The 13,214-nt window shown below is 45.3% G+C and overlaps 1 protein-coding gene across 2 annotated transcripts in view; it reads right to left on the bottom strand.

Moving 5' to 3' along the window:
* LOC105390685 (baculoviral IAP repeat-containing protein 6) overlaps nucleotides 1-13,214 on the bottom strand; it is a 54,726-nt gene that overhangs the window by 21,230 nt on the left and 20,282 nt on the right. For both annotated transcript variants that reach the window (XM_048630330.1, XM_048630331.1), the window contains exons 19-38: nucleotides 12,998-13,204; nucleotides 12,538-12,666; nucleotides 11,822-11,975; nucleotides 11,161-11,238; nucleotides 10,708-10,861; nucleotides 9,486-9,720; nucleotides 8,903-9,072; nucleotides 8,650-8,725; nucleotides 8,337-8,465; nucleotides 7,648-7,900; nucleotides 7,107-7,351; nucleotides 6,545-6,674; nucleotides 6,229-6,303; nucleotides 5,826-5,957; nucleotides 5,299-5,438; nucleotides 4,488-4,647; nucleotides 3,954-4,175; nucleotides 1,474-1,607; nucleotides 573-676; nucleotides 337-445 (exon numbers count right to left, since the gene is read on the bottom strand). In XM_048630330.1, the coding sequence (XP_048486287.1) occupies nucleotides 337-445; nucleotides 573-676; nucleotides 1,474-1,607; nucleotides 3,954-4,175; nucleotides 4,488-4,647; nucleotides 5,299-5,438; nucleotides 5,826-5,957; nucleotides 6,229-6,303; nucleotides 6,545-6,674; nucleotides 7,107-7,351; nucleotides 7,648-7,900; nucleotides 8,337-8,465; nucleotides 8,650-8,725; nucleotides 8,903-9,072; nucleotides 9,486-9,720; nucleotides 10,708-10,861; nucleotides 11,161-11,238; nucleotides 11,822-11,975; nucleotides 12,538-12,666; nucleotides 12,998-13,204 (3,036 nt within the window). The remainder of the gene's footprint in view (nucleotides 1-336; nucleotides 446-572; nucleotides 677-1,473; nucleotides 1,608-3,953; nucleotides 4,176-4,487; nucleotides 4,648-5,298; nucleotides 5,439-5,825; nucleotides 5,958-6,228; nucleotides 6,304-6,544; nucleotides 6,675-7,106; nucleotides 7,352-7,647; nucleotides 7,901-8,336; nucleotides 8,466-8,649; nucleotides 8,726-8,902; nucleotides 9,073-9,485; nucleotides 9,721-10,707; nucleotides 10,862-11,160; nucleotides 11,239-11,821; nucleotides 11,976-12,537; nucleotides 12,667-12,997; nucleotides 13,205-13,214) is intronic.

Here is a 13,214-nt window from a genome sequence, read left to right as displayed (position 1 = left end):
GGCATTAAATGTATTGTTGCCTTGCTTTGACAGTATACGGACAGAAAGAGACAGACATAGATTTAATGTCGACATTAGCTTAAAGTCCCTTTCTGCAACTCGGCATAAGTAAATTATTTTAATTATGACATATTTTATCTTTTTTCTATGACATTTACAAATTGACATTTAATATAGAATTTTTTGAATCTTTGACCTGTTAATTAATTATTATAACTTGACTTACGATTATTTTTATGTTTTACGCTTATGTAAAAAAATGTTTATATGTAGATATACAAAAGAATTGACATGTAAAATATAATTATGAAATAAAGAACCTAAACCTAAACCTACCAGCAGCGCGGAGAGGGCAGCCAGGGCTCCTGGAGAGGTGACTGAGGTCCAGCGCGAGTCGGGCAGGCGGCCGCGCGTGCAGGCGGCTACTATTGATGCCCAGTTGTTGCTGTGGAAGGGGTAAGTTAGGTAAGGAAATACAAACGGAGGCAACGACTTGAAAACCTAACTTAAAACGTGATGATCATTATTAACTCGCCAAATACACACTATATGTAGTTCATATAATAACTTACGGGTTGTTGTTATTGGGCAGCATCTTGTTGAAAGCTGGAACTCCAAGTAATTTCAGATGAAGGAGTCCCATGTTGGAGCTATCTCTGGGCTTGTATAATCGAATCTGAAACGAAAATACAGAATAAGGCGCTGAAGAACAACGTTTGTAGACAAAAGGCTGAAAAGCACTGAGTTATAAAGGGCGCTTTCGTTATTCTTAATATAAATGTCGCAGGCAACTGGTTTAATCTCCTGTTTGATTGAACCACTAGCCCGTTCATTGGATGGCGCTATTCAGTTGTATGACTAAAGGACAACTCGTCAAGTCGTTGATTGTAACGTTCGACGTCTTGACTGAACGTCATTCAGCGAAGTCGTTGAACGGGATATAGTATAGCAACTTTGTAATGTCTGGTTAGGGTGAACATCACCAGACAAGAGTCAACAAAAAGACTATGTTACAAAGCTCTTATCTCACAAATTAACTAAACAATAACAATAAACGTACCTTCATATTGTTGTTCATAATTATCCAGTTTCGTCACATTTTTTCTTTGAAACTATCCGCCCGCGGCGTAATAATAGGTAAATCCATGTTGTCACACTATTTTAACACAAATAACGCACTTTTAAGCTAATTTATTTGCAAAAAATAACAATATAGGTGCTAGCTAGTTTTGTGTCAGCTGTTAGCTGTTAGACGCCATATTTGTTTTATTCACCACCTGACTGATTTTAAGTCAGCTAACTAGTTGGACGTTTTGTGACGCTTGTACAATCAACGTTCGGCCTAGTCATACAACTGAACAGCGCCATCCAATGAACGGGCTAGTGGTTCAATCAAACAGGAGATTAAACCAGTTGCCTGCGACATAAACACCTGTAAATCTAGTTACCTACAGGTCAACTTTGTCAACTAACCTGAACAGTAGTGCAGACAATCGGCTTGCACACGACGAGTCGTATGAAGGTCATGCCAGCGGTGTTCTGAGGCGGTCCAAGCGGCGCCAGCGTGCCTCCACAACCGGCTTCAACTGCCACCGCGCCGGGGCATGCTGCGGAAATATGTCACGGTGTTAGCTCTATGCTGGTAATTACATTAGCGAGAGTGTCTATACGGAAAATGCCATTATGGATGCAAAGTACATGCCAGTGGTTGCCTAGGCACATTGTTCCGTGTGGTGATCTCCATTATTTATAGATCCATGTATAGCTGAACATAAAAGAGTAGAGAATAATTGAGGGCGTGGCAATCTAAGAAAGTGGCCACACTATTATAGTATAGAAAACGGACAAAAGTATCACGATACTTTAGCAGAAAAAATTAAAACGAGAAATGTTTCAAATATTTACTAATTATAAAATGCCACTTTTTGGGGAGGTTTATGTTAAGAGAAGAAATTAGTAGGGGAGAGGGGGGCAGTCTTGAATGAATTTCATTAAATCAAATCAACTGTAACTTTTATTTAATTGTGTATTTCATAATGTTTTTTTGCACTGAAACACGTGTTGGTTATCCCATTATGTAATTACTATAGGAGAAAAGTGATAGTATCACACATCGATATTTTTTTACAGTTTTTTCTAGCTCAGGAAAAAATTCAAATGTGCCCCGGCAATTCTTCTTAAACTGTGTTTACCGATTTTCCTGCAACAAATTATTTAATTGGTCAGAAAAGCAGTGACTTGCAAATTATTATGTCTGGGGAATTTATACCGACTCCATATTCTTACACATATTTTTACAAAAAAAAAAAAAAAAAAAACACGCACTCACGCCTTGTACTAATGTACTCCCTTGCGGGGTAGGCAGAGGTGCATTGCTGCACCCACTTTTCGCCAGAGTGTATGTTAGTCCCAATGTAATAGGGGGCGGGCCTATTGCCATTTTACGGGCACATCCAAGACCCGAGAACAAATATCTGTGTTTAAACAAATATCTGCCCCGGCCGGGAATCGAACCCGGGACCATCGGCTCAGTAGTCAGGTCACTAACCACTACGCCATTCGGTCGTTTTTACAATAGGTACTCTAACACGGAGAGACCGACACACATAGACACCTACAGCTGTAAAACTTATCGATACCGTTTTTGAGTCGGGGGTTAGTAAAAAAGTATCTAGACCTGATGTTTTAACAACATTAGCATCCAGGCCCTGATGTCATGTAACGTTTGACACTAGTATTTTCTAACCTCTATAAGAATAACAAATACACATTGAAAGGCATTCTATTACATCAAAATAGTACTTTTTTACAAGAAATATAAGCAATGTATGTTAATGGTTAGAAATTAAGTACCTACTCACCAGTATAAAACGCTGCTCTTTCATAAACATCGTATATATTGACTAATACTTCTCCAGCCTCATTCTCCGCCAAACATCGTAGGTAAACGCTGTAAATCATCTGTCTAGCTTCGCTGCAAATGGTTTTATTCATTTTCACCTCGTGAACAAACTCAACAATCCACAAAACTCCAAAATTAAGCAAAATTCGATTTGTTTATACAGGAACGGGGCGAGTTTGACATTCAAACCATAGAAACAGACCACAAATCACGAGTTTTTTTTTATTGCCAGGTTTAAATCTGTTTAGTTCCAAAAACATTAATAAAAAAAAAAAAAAAAAAACACGCACTCACGCCTTGTACTAATGTACTCCCTTGCGGGGTAGGCAGAGGTGCATTGCTGCACCCACTTTTCGCCAGAGTGTTATGTTAGTCCCAATGTAATAGGGGGCGGGCCTATTGCCATTTTACGGGCACATCCAAGACCCGAGAACAAATATCTGTGTTTAAACAAATATCTGCCCCAGCCGGGAATCGAACCCGGGACCATCGGCTCAGTAGTCAGGTCACTAACCACTACGCCATTCGGTCGTCAAAAACATTAATCTCTACTCTTTTGTGTTCAGCTATATCGATCTACAAAATTGATGGATTGATTACCAACCTCCGTAAAGACACAAAACCAGGCGGAACGACGCTCTTTATGCCGACGCTTACCATCAATTCGAGGCATATTTACAGTTGGTGTGACTCCAACTGGTCTCTTGTCTCTTTTAAACTAAAAAGACCCATGTACTTACTGGCTAAACTGGTGACATGCGGCTGCAACTAAACCTCATGCAGCTGCACAGCGTACGGCAGGGTCAGGGGGTCAGTGCCAGCGACGCATCATCAGCACTGAAGAAGTGGTAGGACCAGGCGGGACGACGCTCTTTATACCCTACACTTACAATCAAATCGAGACATTATGTACTCTGGGAATGATTCCAAGTAGTGCAATCTGTTGTCTCTTTTAGGCCGCGTCGACGTCGCCAGCGGGCGGAGCGTATGTCTCTTAAAGTAAAGAGACCCATCAGTCTGACATCTAAAGTAAATCAACCCATGTACTCACTGGCTAAACTAGTGACATGCGGCTGCAACTGCACCTCATGCAGCTGCACAGCATACGGCAGGGTCAGAGTCAGTGCTAGCGACGCATCATCAGCGCTGAAGAAGTGGTAGGACCAGGCGGCGGCGCGCACGCGGCGGGCTGCGCAGGCGCCGCTGTTGTTCACGTTGACGCCGAGGAGAACGTCGGCTGCTTGGGCTGTCGGGTTGCCGCAGGTTACTGTGCCTGGAGGAGGGATAGTAGAGTGAGCACAGAAGTAGTGAGGTATGCAACATGAGGCAATCTTTGTGTGTGCAAGGATAAAGTCTCTCTCTTGTTTTAGGAGCCCATACCTAGTTTTGAAGATAATGAATAAATTGAGTTTTTTCGCTAAAGAAGTATGTGACTAGACAAGCCATCAAAAACATCTGATTTTATAGGATTAATGGAAGTCTGCAGCTGTGGACGATATTGAATAATAATCATAACAACCAAGAAGAAAATTTGGCACACATGACGTGTCCAACAGTGGAAGCTAAGTAACAAAAGTACACTTACACAGCGGTCCAAAGTTGGTGAGTCCGTTAGAGTTCTCAATGAGAGGCGGCTGCGTCTTCTTGTTAGTGTTGCACGCCTGCGACATGTTGTATATCTGAGGCGGCAGCTTCAGGTAGTTCATCAGCGAGGAGACCAGGCCTTGCGAGTTGTTTGGCGCCATCTGGGGGAGATACTGTTGTTAGTGAACATACCACGTGATTCATTTCAAAGGGTAACCTTGGTAGTGCTATGGTTATCAAAAGTGGGATACTTCTTGCTGATGTCTGCAATCCTTAGGTATGTATAGGTTTTGTCATTTTCAGGTTATTTCAAGACATCAAGGGAAGCTATTTGCCCCGGCCAAGAATCAAACACTTGACGCATGTGCCATCAGCCATGAAATCGCATTTATAGATAATTATAAAGTCTCGTGGTTCAACAGCTGCCGCATCGCGCACTCGAGGGAGGTTACCTCTGCTGGTGCCAGAACGTGCTGTGTCTGTTACCTGGTGCAGCTTGGTGAGCTTGTCCACGGCCAGCTCCAGCAGCCCCAGCTCGAGGAGTGCGCCGAGCGCCTCCGGCTTGTCCAGCACGCGGATCAACAGCTGCCGCATCGCGCACTCGAGGGAGGTTATCTCTGCTGGTGCCAGCACGTGCTGTGTCTGTTACCTGGTGCAGCTTGGTGAGCTTGTCCACGGACAGCTCCAGCAGCCCCAGCTCGAGGAGTGCGCCGAGCGCCTCCGGCTTGTCCAGCACGCGGATCAACAGCTGCCGCATCGCGCACTCGAGGCAGGTTATCTCTGCTGGTGCCAGCACGTGCTGTGTCTGTTACCTGGTGCAGCTTGGTGAGCTTGTCCACGGCCAGCTCCAGCAGCCCCAGCTCGAGGAGTGCGCCGAGCGCCTCCGGCTTGTCCAGCACGCGGATCAACAGCTGCCGCATCGCGCACGACAGCGAGGTTATCTCTTCTTTTCCTGCGAAAGTTGTGGGCACGTTTTTATAACAATGAAAAAGTGAACAGCACAATAGTAATCTTTATAACTGAAAACTATATCATTCGGTCACGGAACCCGTTTTCTAAACTACTTGATATAATTATAGCGACCAGTAGCGCTCGAAGACTCGGTCATAAACTACAGGCTCTATATCATTATTTAGACAACAGTCTGACATCAACGATCCATGGAGCAGTGGATCTAGCCGCTGCAGCGTATAGCCACAGTACTCACAAGGAGAGTCGCCTCGGGGTGGTGAGACCCTTCCCTGATGTTCTGACAGGTGCCGGAGCTGTTGATATAATTCAGTCAGACAACACAAGGACTGGAGATTCTTTTCGTACACTGATAAAGTATATAACTCACTGAGGAAGTCAATGAGCGTGGGCGCGGCGGCCTGCGGGCACACGGCCATGTCCAGCACGTGCGCCACCAGCCAGAACACCTCCTCCTTCAGCGAGGCCGGCTCCGCGCCCGCCGGCGACTCCGTGCTTAGACCTGCAATTATTATAAATTGGGGTTTACATTAGTTATTGCTGCACTATATAGAGCAAGTTATTGATACATATTTGTTCAGACTACGTGCAATATTTCAAACAGATGTTGGGTTTGCAAGTGATATATTACAATAGTTGTATTCTTTAAATTCTTGCCATAGAGTGCTCGCTCTCGCATTTTTATTGCATCAGTGCATTCTGCTTATTAGGTTAAAATTGCGTTATAAAGAGTAGTTTGACATACTGGTTTTAGTAAAATAGGCATTACTTACTTGAAGATAGTTGGATGCTGTCGCACATGGACAGCGTCTTGTAGAACCTCTGGATGATGTGTGGTCTGCTCAGGACTGTAAACAAAATCAAAATATTAATTATGAAACGCACATCCAGTAATGAATGACTCACTGGAGCGCATGAGCCTCCCTCAAGACTAAAAGTTTATTGCCATAGCCAGTTTTAGCTCGAATTGCCAAAGGTCGTAGAGCATATCTTGATCAGAATGCTCTTCGGCTTACTACCTATACCACTTTGGCTACACTTTAACTTGTTAGGCTATACAGGATAGCCTAACAAGTTAAGGTACCCTACCCGAGTCGGCGACGCAGGGCGTGCGCGCGGCCTGCTGCTTGCGCTCGTCCTCCAGGTTGGTGCTCTCGAGCTGCTGCGTGGCCTTGCTCTCGTCCGTCTGGCTCACTTCCTCGGCGCGCGGGCTCAATGCCTAAGGGATAGATAGTAGATTATCAATACATGGGCTTTTATTTATCATGTCAATTTTCTTCTAAGAGTCTAGCTAGACAGACGGACCACATTTCAACTGCAATCCAACTGCAAATTGCAGTTCAGGTGCAGTTTGAATGCAGTTGACACGACTGCAATAGGACTTCAAACCAAACGCGATGTCCGATTGCAGTTCAATTGCAGTCGGCGTGCAGTCGTGTGAACTTTTTGGTTTGCAGTTCTATTGCAGTCGTGTCAACTGCATTCACAAGACCGCTCAAACGGGTAACAAAGCATTGTAAAACCATCCCACGAATTCATAGAGCTTTTTGTCACTTTAAAATATGTATGTATGTATACAAATTCATTTATATTTACTTCTTTCAGATTCAGCACCCCAAACACACTCCTACAAGTACAAAACTCTACAAACCTGAGCCCCAATCGCCGTCAGCGGTTGCGGCAGCGCCAACAGCCGTCTACAATAATGCAGCAGCTGAGCCAGCACGGACCGTCTGAGCGGCGCGCGGCGCGACGCCCCCGCGCTGCCCGTGCTGCCCCCGCCGAGCACGTCGGCTAGCAGGCCGGAGAGGCGCACGTCTGATGCCCCGTCAGAGACCACGGTGGCCGTGGTGCGGGATGAGACGGATTCGGTTACCCAGGAGGCTGAGAGGGTTGCTGGGAAAGGAGTAGAGTGTTAGTGAAGTAGTCAAATGCACACGAATATACATTAAGATCGTTGCTCCTTTAGATTTTTAAGACAGGACATCAAAATTCTAGTGGAACTTTGGATCTATTTTTTTCTACAGACCAAACAAAACTCGTTTAGAGGCCAGGAAAAAGTTGGGACGGCCTTCGCCCGGCAATACTGACGACCTTAGACAGCTAGCCGGTAGTGGATGAGGAAGGCCGCGAACAGAGTGTTATGGCGCTCCTTGAGAGAAACCCATACCTGACGATAAATTAAAACTCACCAACAGACTCAATCAACTGCAACGCGTGCGCCTCATGCTTCGCGCTCAAGTTCTGCAACAACGGGTGGGCGGCTCTCAGCAGCGCCGCTTGCAGATCATAGGCACAGCCGGACGGGCTCTGTCGGTTCCACACGCCGCACACGATGCGTAGGGCTGCCACGGCGCCGGCGGCCCCGCGCCCGCAGACGACGCGGGATAGCACGCTGTGCAGGGCCGAGGCGGCGCCCGCGCCCGCGCCTACTGATACTCCGCCCTGGGGGTGAAAAAGGTGAATGTTAGTGACAATTCTGAGTTTTTTTGGTCTGTGGGGCGTAGATTATACGAGTTTATATACGTTGATACTGATGCAAAAAAATATATATTGTAGGATTAGTATGTATATCGGATGAAGGCAGCTATAGTGCTGAGCTATAACTGTTTTAGGCTTCTATTTACATGAGATATTCTGTATTCGTGTGACCACAAAACAATGATAAAGTTACATATACAGTTTCCTAGCTTCCTTTGTTTCAGCGCAATCAGCGTCCAACTTTTCACACTACACATCTCACTGTAAACTCAATGATACTTATATCCCACACTCGACGGGGAAAAACATCTAATTCTAACAAAAACTACCCTAATTCGAATGTAATAAGGATTCTGACAGATGTCTTTCATCGTGGAAAGTGATATAGCATATAACTAACCAAGTAAGGCTCGGAGGTGATGACGGCGCCATCTGTGGCGACGTTCATAGTCACAAACTTGACGACGGCCGGTACGAAGTGCTCGCACTCCAGGATCACGCGGCCCATCGTCTGCGTGCTGCCTTCCGTCTGGAAAATATGAAAAAAATATAATAAGCATTCATATAGGTAAGTCTTGTAAGTTACAAGAAGCCAGACAAAAGGTCTCCAACTCAGCAAATGCTAATGCAAATTAGAGTTCACGGCAGATTAATTGTTACAGAAATTACTGACATACACTAATATTGATTTAATTAGGGTCGGAAGTTATTACCTGTAGTGGTAAACTTGCATTCCACGCCAGCGCCTGCATACACAAGACCCAGCATCTCAGTGACACGTTGTCCAATCTGCAAATAACAAAGGAATATTACAAAACGTTCTACAAATCTACCTTTAGCGGGATTTATACAGGAAATAAAAAGGCTGAATGCTAGTCTATAGGTACCCTCACTTAATATTTCAAGTCAAAACATCATGAAAAGTCTCCATCAGTTATATCACTAGTGTAACACTGAACTACTCACTGGCACAGCGAAAGCAGCATGGCCGCGACGGTGTCGGCCGAGAGTCGAACCCGCGGCCCGTCGGACGGCACGGCCAGCCCGCCCAGCGACCACGGCGAGCCGGCGCCCCAGCCCGACCCGTTGATGGTGAGCCATAGGGCTATCACGTTCTCCATGAATGTGCAGTCCATCTGGAAATGGTTAGAAAAGTCAGTAAAATTTGTCTTGCTAAAACGTGGCGGTCCCTTAGAGCTATGATTGTTTAGTGGTTTGACTTGCATTCAATCGAAATTTCCTACCAAAGGGAGGTAGCTAAGAAGCAGGAGACGGACATATAGAGCTTATAGAGAGAGAGAGAGAGAGAGAAGAACATAGGATACTTTTCACCCCGTAATTCTCATAGCAAAACTAAGCGGCAACAGCTATATGTATATGCACTCACGACTGTAATCCCCGATGGGGTAGTCAGAGGTGGCTCACAAACGAGCCACCCACTTTTCGCAGCACATTTTTACTCACGTGATAGGTTGCGAACCATATAGCCGGCAACAGCTAGTATTCAATAAATCTTCGAGCGTCTTCAAAATGTAACAAAACCACAAACCTGATTAGGGAACTCCATAGCCAGCTGCCTAAACACATCCGGCAGGGTGTGCGTGAGCGGCGGCGTGGTCCGCGGGGGCGGGGGCTCGTCCGGAGGGCGGGCGGCGGAGACTGGGGGCGCCTTGATGGCGGCGGCTAGGGCTCCGCTGCCGGCGAGTAGCAGGCGTCGCGCGGCCGCCTCGCTGCTGCCTTCCGTGCCGCTCTCGAGGCGCGCGTCGAGGCACGCCGATATGTTGCTGTGGGGAGGGGAATGAAGAGTTATCAGGTGTCTTAAATAAGGGGATGCAGTTGAATGAAAGCCAGTAAGAAGTGGGAATTTTGCGAACTGTTAATGTGTTACAATACAAGTGTAAACAATCCGTGTTTTTATTCCGATAGGGTTTGAATATTTAGGGTGGATTCGTCCAAACATCTCGTTACACGAGAATAACTATACCGGAATAAAATTTATACGCGAGTAAATATCTGGGATAAGTACATTTGCATTCTACCAAGTTATACCATGATTAATTGAATGAACGAGGAACGAAACTATACTGCAACTAAAATAAAAATTGCTGCGTTTTCAAAGCATGCAATAGAAATGACATGCCAACTTAGTTTGAATGGATTATAATAGTAGGAAATTGTTTATGTTTTAATATTTTATTCGCTGTTGTTATTCTGAGAATTTGCCTTTTAACGTACTTTTGTTTATGATTTGACAGATGTGTTTATATGTCATTATGACGGTTTTCTAATCAGCTGATGTGCTGCCGCCATTACAAAATTACTCTCGGATAAGCTCGTTACACGGTAAATTTTGGCGGTATAACATTTTATTCTTGGGATAAGCTACTTATCTTGGTTTCAGGTTTGGTAGAATGCAAAATCTGCTTACTCGCGAGTAACTGGTAGTTTACTCTCGAGTAAAAAGTTACTCGACGTTGGTCGAATCCGCCCTTAGAGGTGTTGTAAAACTAATGCACATTCCAGTCTGTACAATGGCTTTCTGAATTTTGTGTTTTTAATAGTTTTTTTATATTTATATTATATTGTGTACATAATATATATGTTTTCAGTGTATTTGTGCAACATCAAATAAATACATTTCTTTCCTTTCTTTTGTTCTCATTCAGAGAGTGTTCGGAAACCGTCGCGTCGGAATCCAGATGAGCAGTTAAAACATCACGCAAACAAATCGACATCAAACATGGTACAATGATTACTTTCAGGCGTCATACCTAGTACTAGTGTCAACGGGCGGCTTCGCCTTGGTCTCCTTCTTGACGGCGTCCAGGAAGTACTGCTCGAGCTTCTCCTCCGACTCCGAGTCGTCCGACTCGGCCACCTGCTGCAGCGGCAGGCACTCCATCGTCATCACCGCGTTCTTTATCTCTGGAAATTGTTGTAAAGTCATTATCACTTTGCATTTTCAACCCTAACCTTGAAAAAGTAAAAGAGGCCGGGACGTCAGGATGGATGTATTTATGTATTTTCGGATGTTTTTATGTATTTTCAACTCCAATTTGAGACTCCTTTATTGTAAGGCGGCAGTTCCCATGATAGCAGTAAGTTTATTATAAATCTGAAATAAGTCTGGTACCTTCCAGAAATACAGTTATGCAAAACTTTTTTGAGTAAAACGACATACAAACTTAGATATCACACTATATATCACACTACGCGAAACTTACCGTTGGAAACATTAGGTTTGGGGCTAGAAGGGGCGGGATTGCTAGTCTTTTCTAATCCGAAACTGTCTGCCAGTACGTCTGCAACAATACGTAATATGCTCTTAATCTTAATGTTAGGTTATGTCTAAATGCGAGGCGATTTAACTCTATCTGAAGGGCTAGTACGGGGCGCATTTAAGACGTGACAAGAGTTTTGCATCGCGCTCACTCACACCGCGCAGCCTCAAGAGCGAGCGCGACGGAGAACTCTTGTCTCGCGTTACGAATAGCGCTCTGTGTTACAGGGCCTGATTGATGAAACATGAAATCAAATGAACGATGAAATTAGGTGTACGTCTACAAAAATACACAGATGGAAAGTTTAAACATATACGTATTACTAAGTACTGGCAGCAAGTGAATGAAAACAGCCTATAATAAAACTATCTTCTCCATGGAAACTTTGTTGGCTGCGTGAATTTTAGGTACTAGAACAAAAGTTGTAAGGCTGACCCCCTGAATGTACAAAGGTTCCACTGATATGTATAAAGGTTCCACTCGGGAGAACCACGTACAGGATCTTCGACCCCTCTCAGAACAGAATAGAATAGACCCCCCGAGCAACTACCTTTCGGCTTAGTATACCATTTGTGCAACACCCTGTATAATCCACACTACATACCAGCTACAGAAGCCTGCTTGGGCTTCCTGGCGGCCTTGCCGGTGAAGTGGTCGTCCTGTGAGACGCGTATGACTCGCGACGAGCTCCCAGCCCCTAGGGACCAGTCCGCCACGTCGGCCGACTGCGTGGGACCCGACTCGTATTCGACTAGGTCCTGTGGGGGAGGAGGGGGGGGGTTGAAGTGAGGGGTCATCTCAGTAATAAAACAGGAACAGGTTTGTACAGGTTTGATTTTATCGAAAACTATAAAAGTTTACGTTTTCTCGCATACAAAGTGGCGCCTCTAGCGGAAACTATGATAAAACTTTTTACAGATAATGTATGCAGATGACAAAACAAAACCTAAAGTTTTATAGTTTTCAAAAATTGCAAAACCCGTACTAGACGGTCTTTACTAGACGGGTAGATTATTATTGTGTTAGATAAATTCTGATATTGCGGGTATTTTTATCAGACCGACTATTCTAGTAGCCTATAGTGGTTGGATGAGGAATGCCGATGATAAAGTTAGTGTTGTGGCGCTACTTGAGATGCGCCCATTTTGTGCAGCAGTGGATGATAACAATGTAGTTGTATGATGGTCAATGAACAGCGACCATACAAAAATTTAAGTCGCGCCACTACAACTCGCGATGAGGACACCATTTCGACGTCACTATGTTGAATCCTGAATTCCATTATCATGATACCTATAGCCCTACATCTGCAGCACAAACCTGCAGTAGCGTGGTAAGCGCGTGTCTTGGCCACGGCGGCAGCGTGACGGCCAGCCGCGCCAGGCCCAAGATGCAGCTGGGGTCCAGCAGGGACGCGCCTCCCGACAGCGCGCAGAGACGGCCTACCACCTGGGGGATAAAGGGAGAAGTTTAGAGGGGCGGCTGGATATTTGTGGAGAGTCATTGGGCTATCTAGTTGTTAGTTAAGCGCAGACTGTTAGTTTGGTAGACTATTTATGCGTGGCAGCATAGTGTTCCCTAAACGACTGTATAGAACTGCAAATATACAGTCCAGAATGATCTGCAAAGTATACACTGTATATTAACCAGTCAACTACCGAAAGCGCGACATCGGAGGTTAACGGTATACGCACCAACACATTATCGCATACCTGATCAAGGCTAGAGGTTCTTATAGCGCTGCCAATCTATCTATCCATTCTTGACCATATCTACATACCTTAGCACAAAGCAGCATGGTATCCCCTCCACTCGAACTGTCCATGGCGAGCATGTGTTGCACGAGCGCCTGCGCCAGCTCCCGCGCCAGGGGGAGCGGCACGAGGCGCGGGGGGCGCGGCTCCGCCCCCGCGCCTCCGCCTTCAGATTTGGAGCCGCCTCGCTTGCCCAGCATCGCCATGCGCGCTTTGATGCTGAAGCGGGCGCGCTGGAAAGGA

Source organism: Plutella xylostella, chromosome 25 (genome assembly GCF_932276165.1).
Source record: "Plutella xylostella chromosome 25, ilPluXylo3.1, whole genome shotgun sequence".
NCBI classification, from domain to species: Eukaryota; Metazoa; Arthropoda; class Insecta; order Lepidoptera; family Plutellidae; genus Plutella; species Plutella xylostella.
The sequence above is the reverse complement of the archived record's forward strand: the minus strand, read 5'-3'. Positions and strand labels throughout refer to the sequence as shown.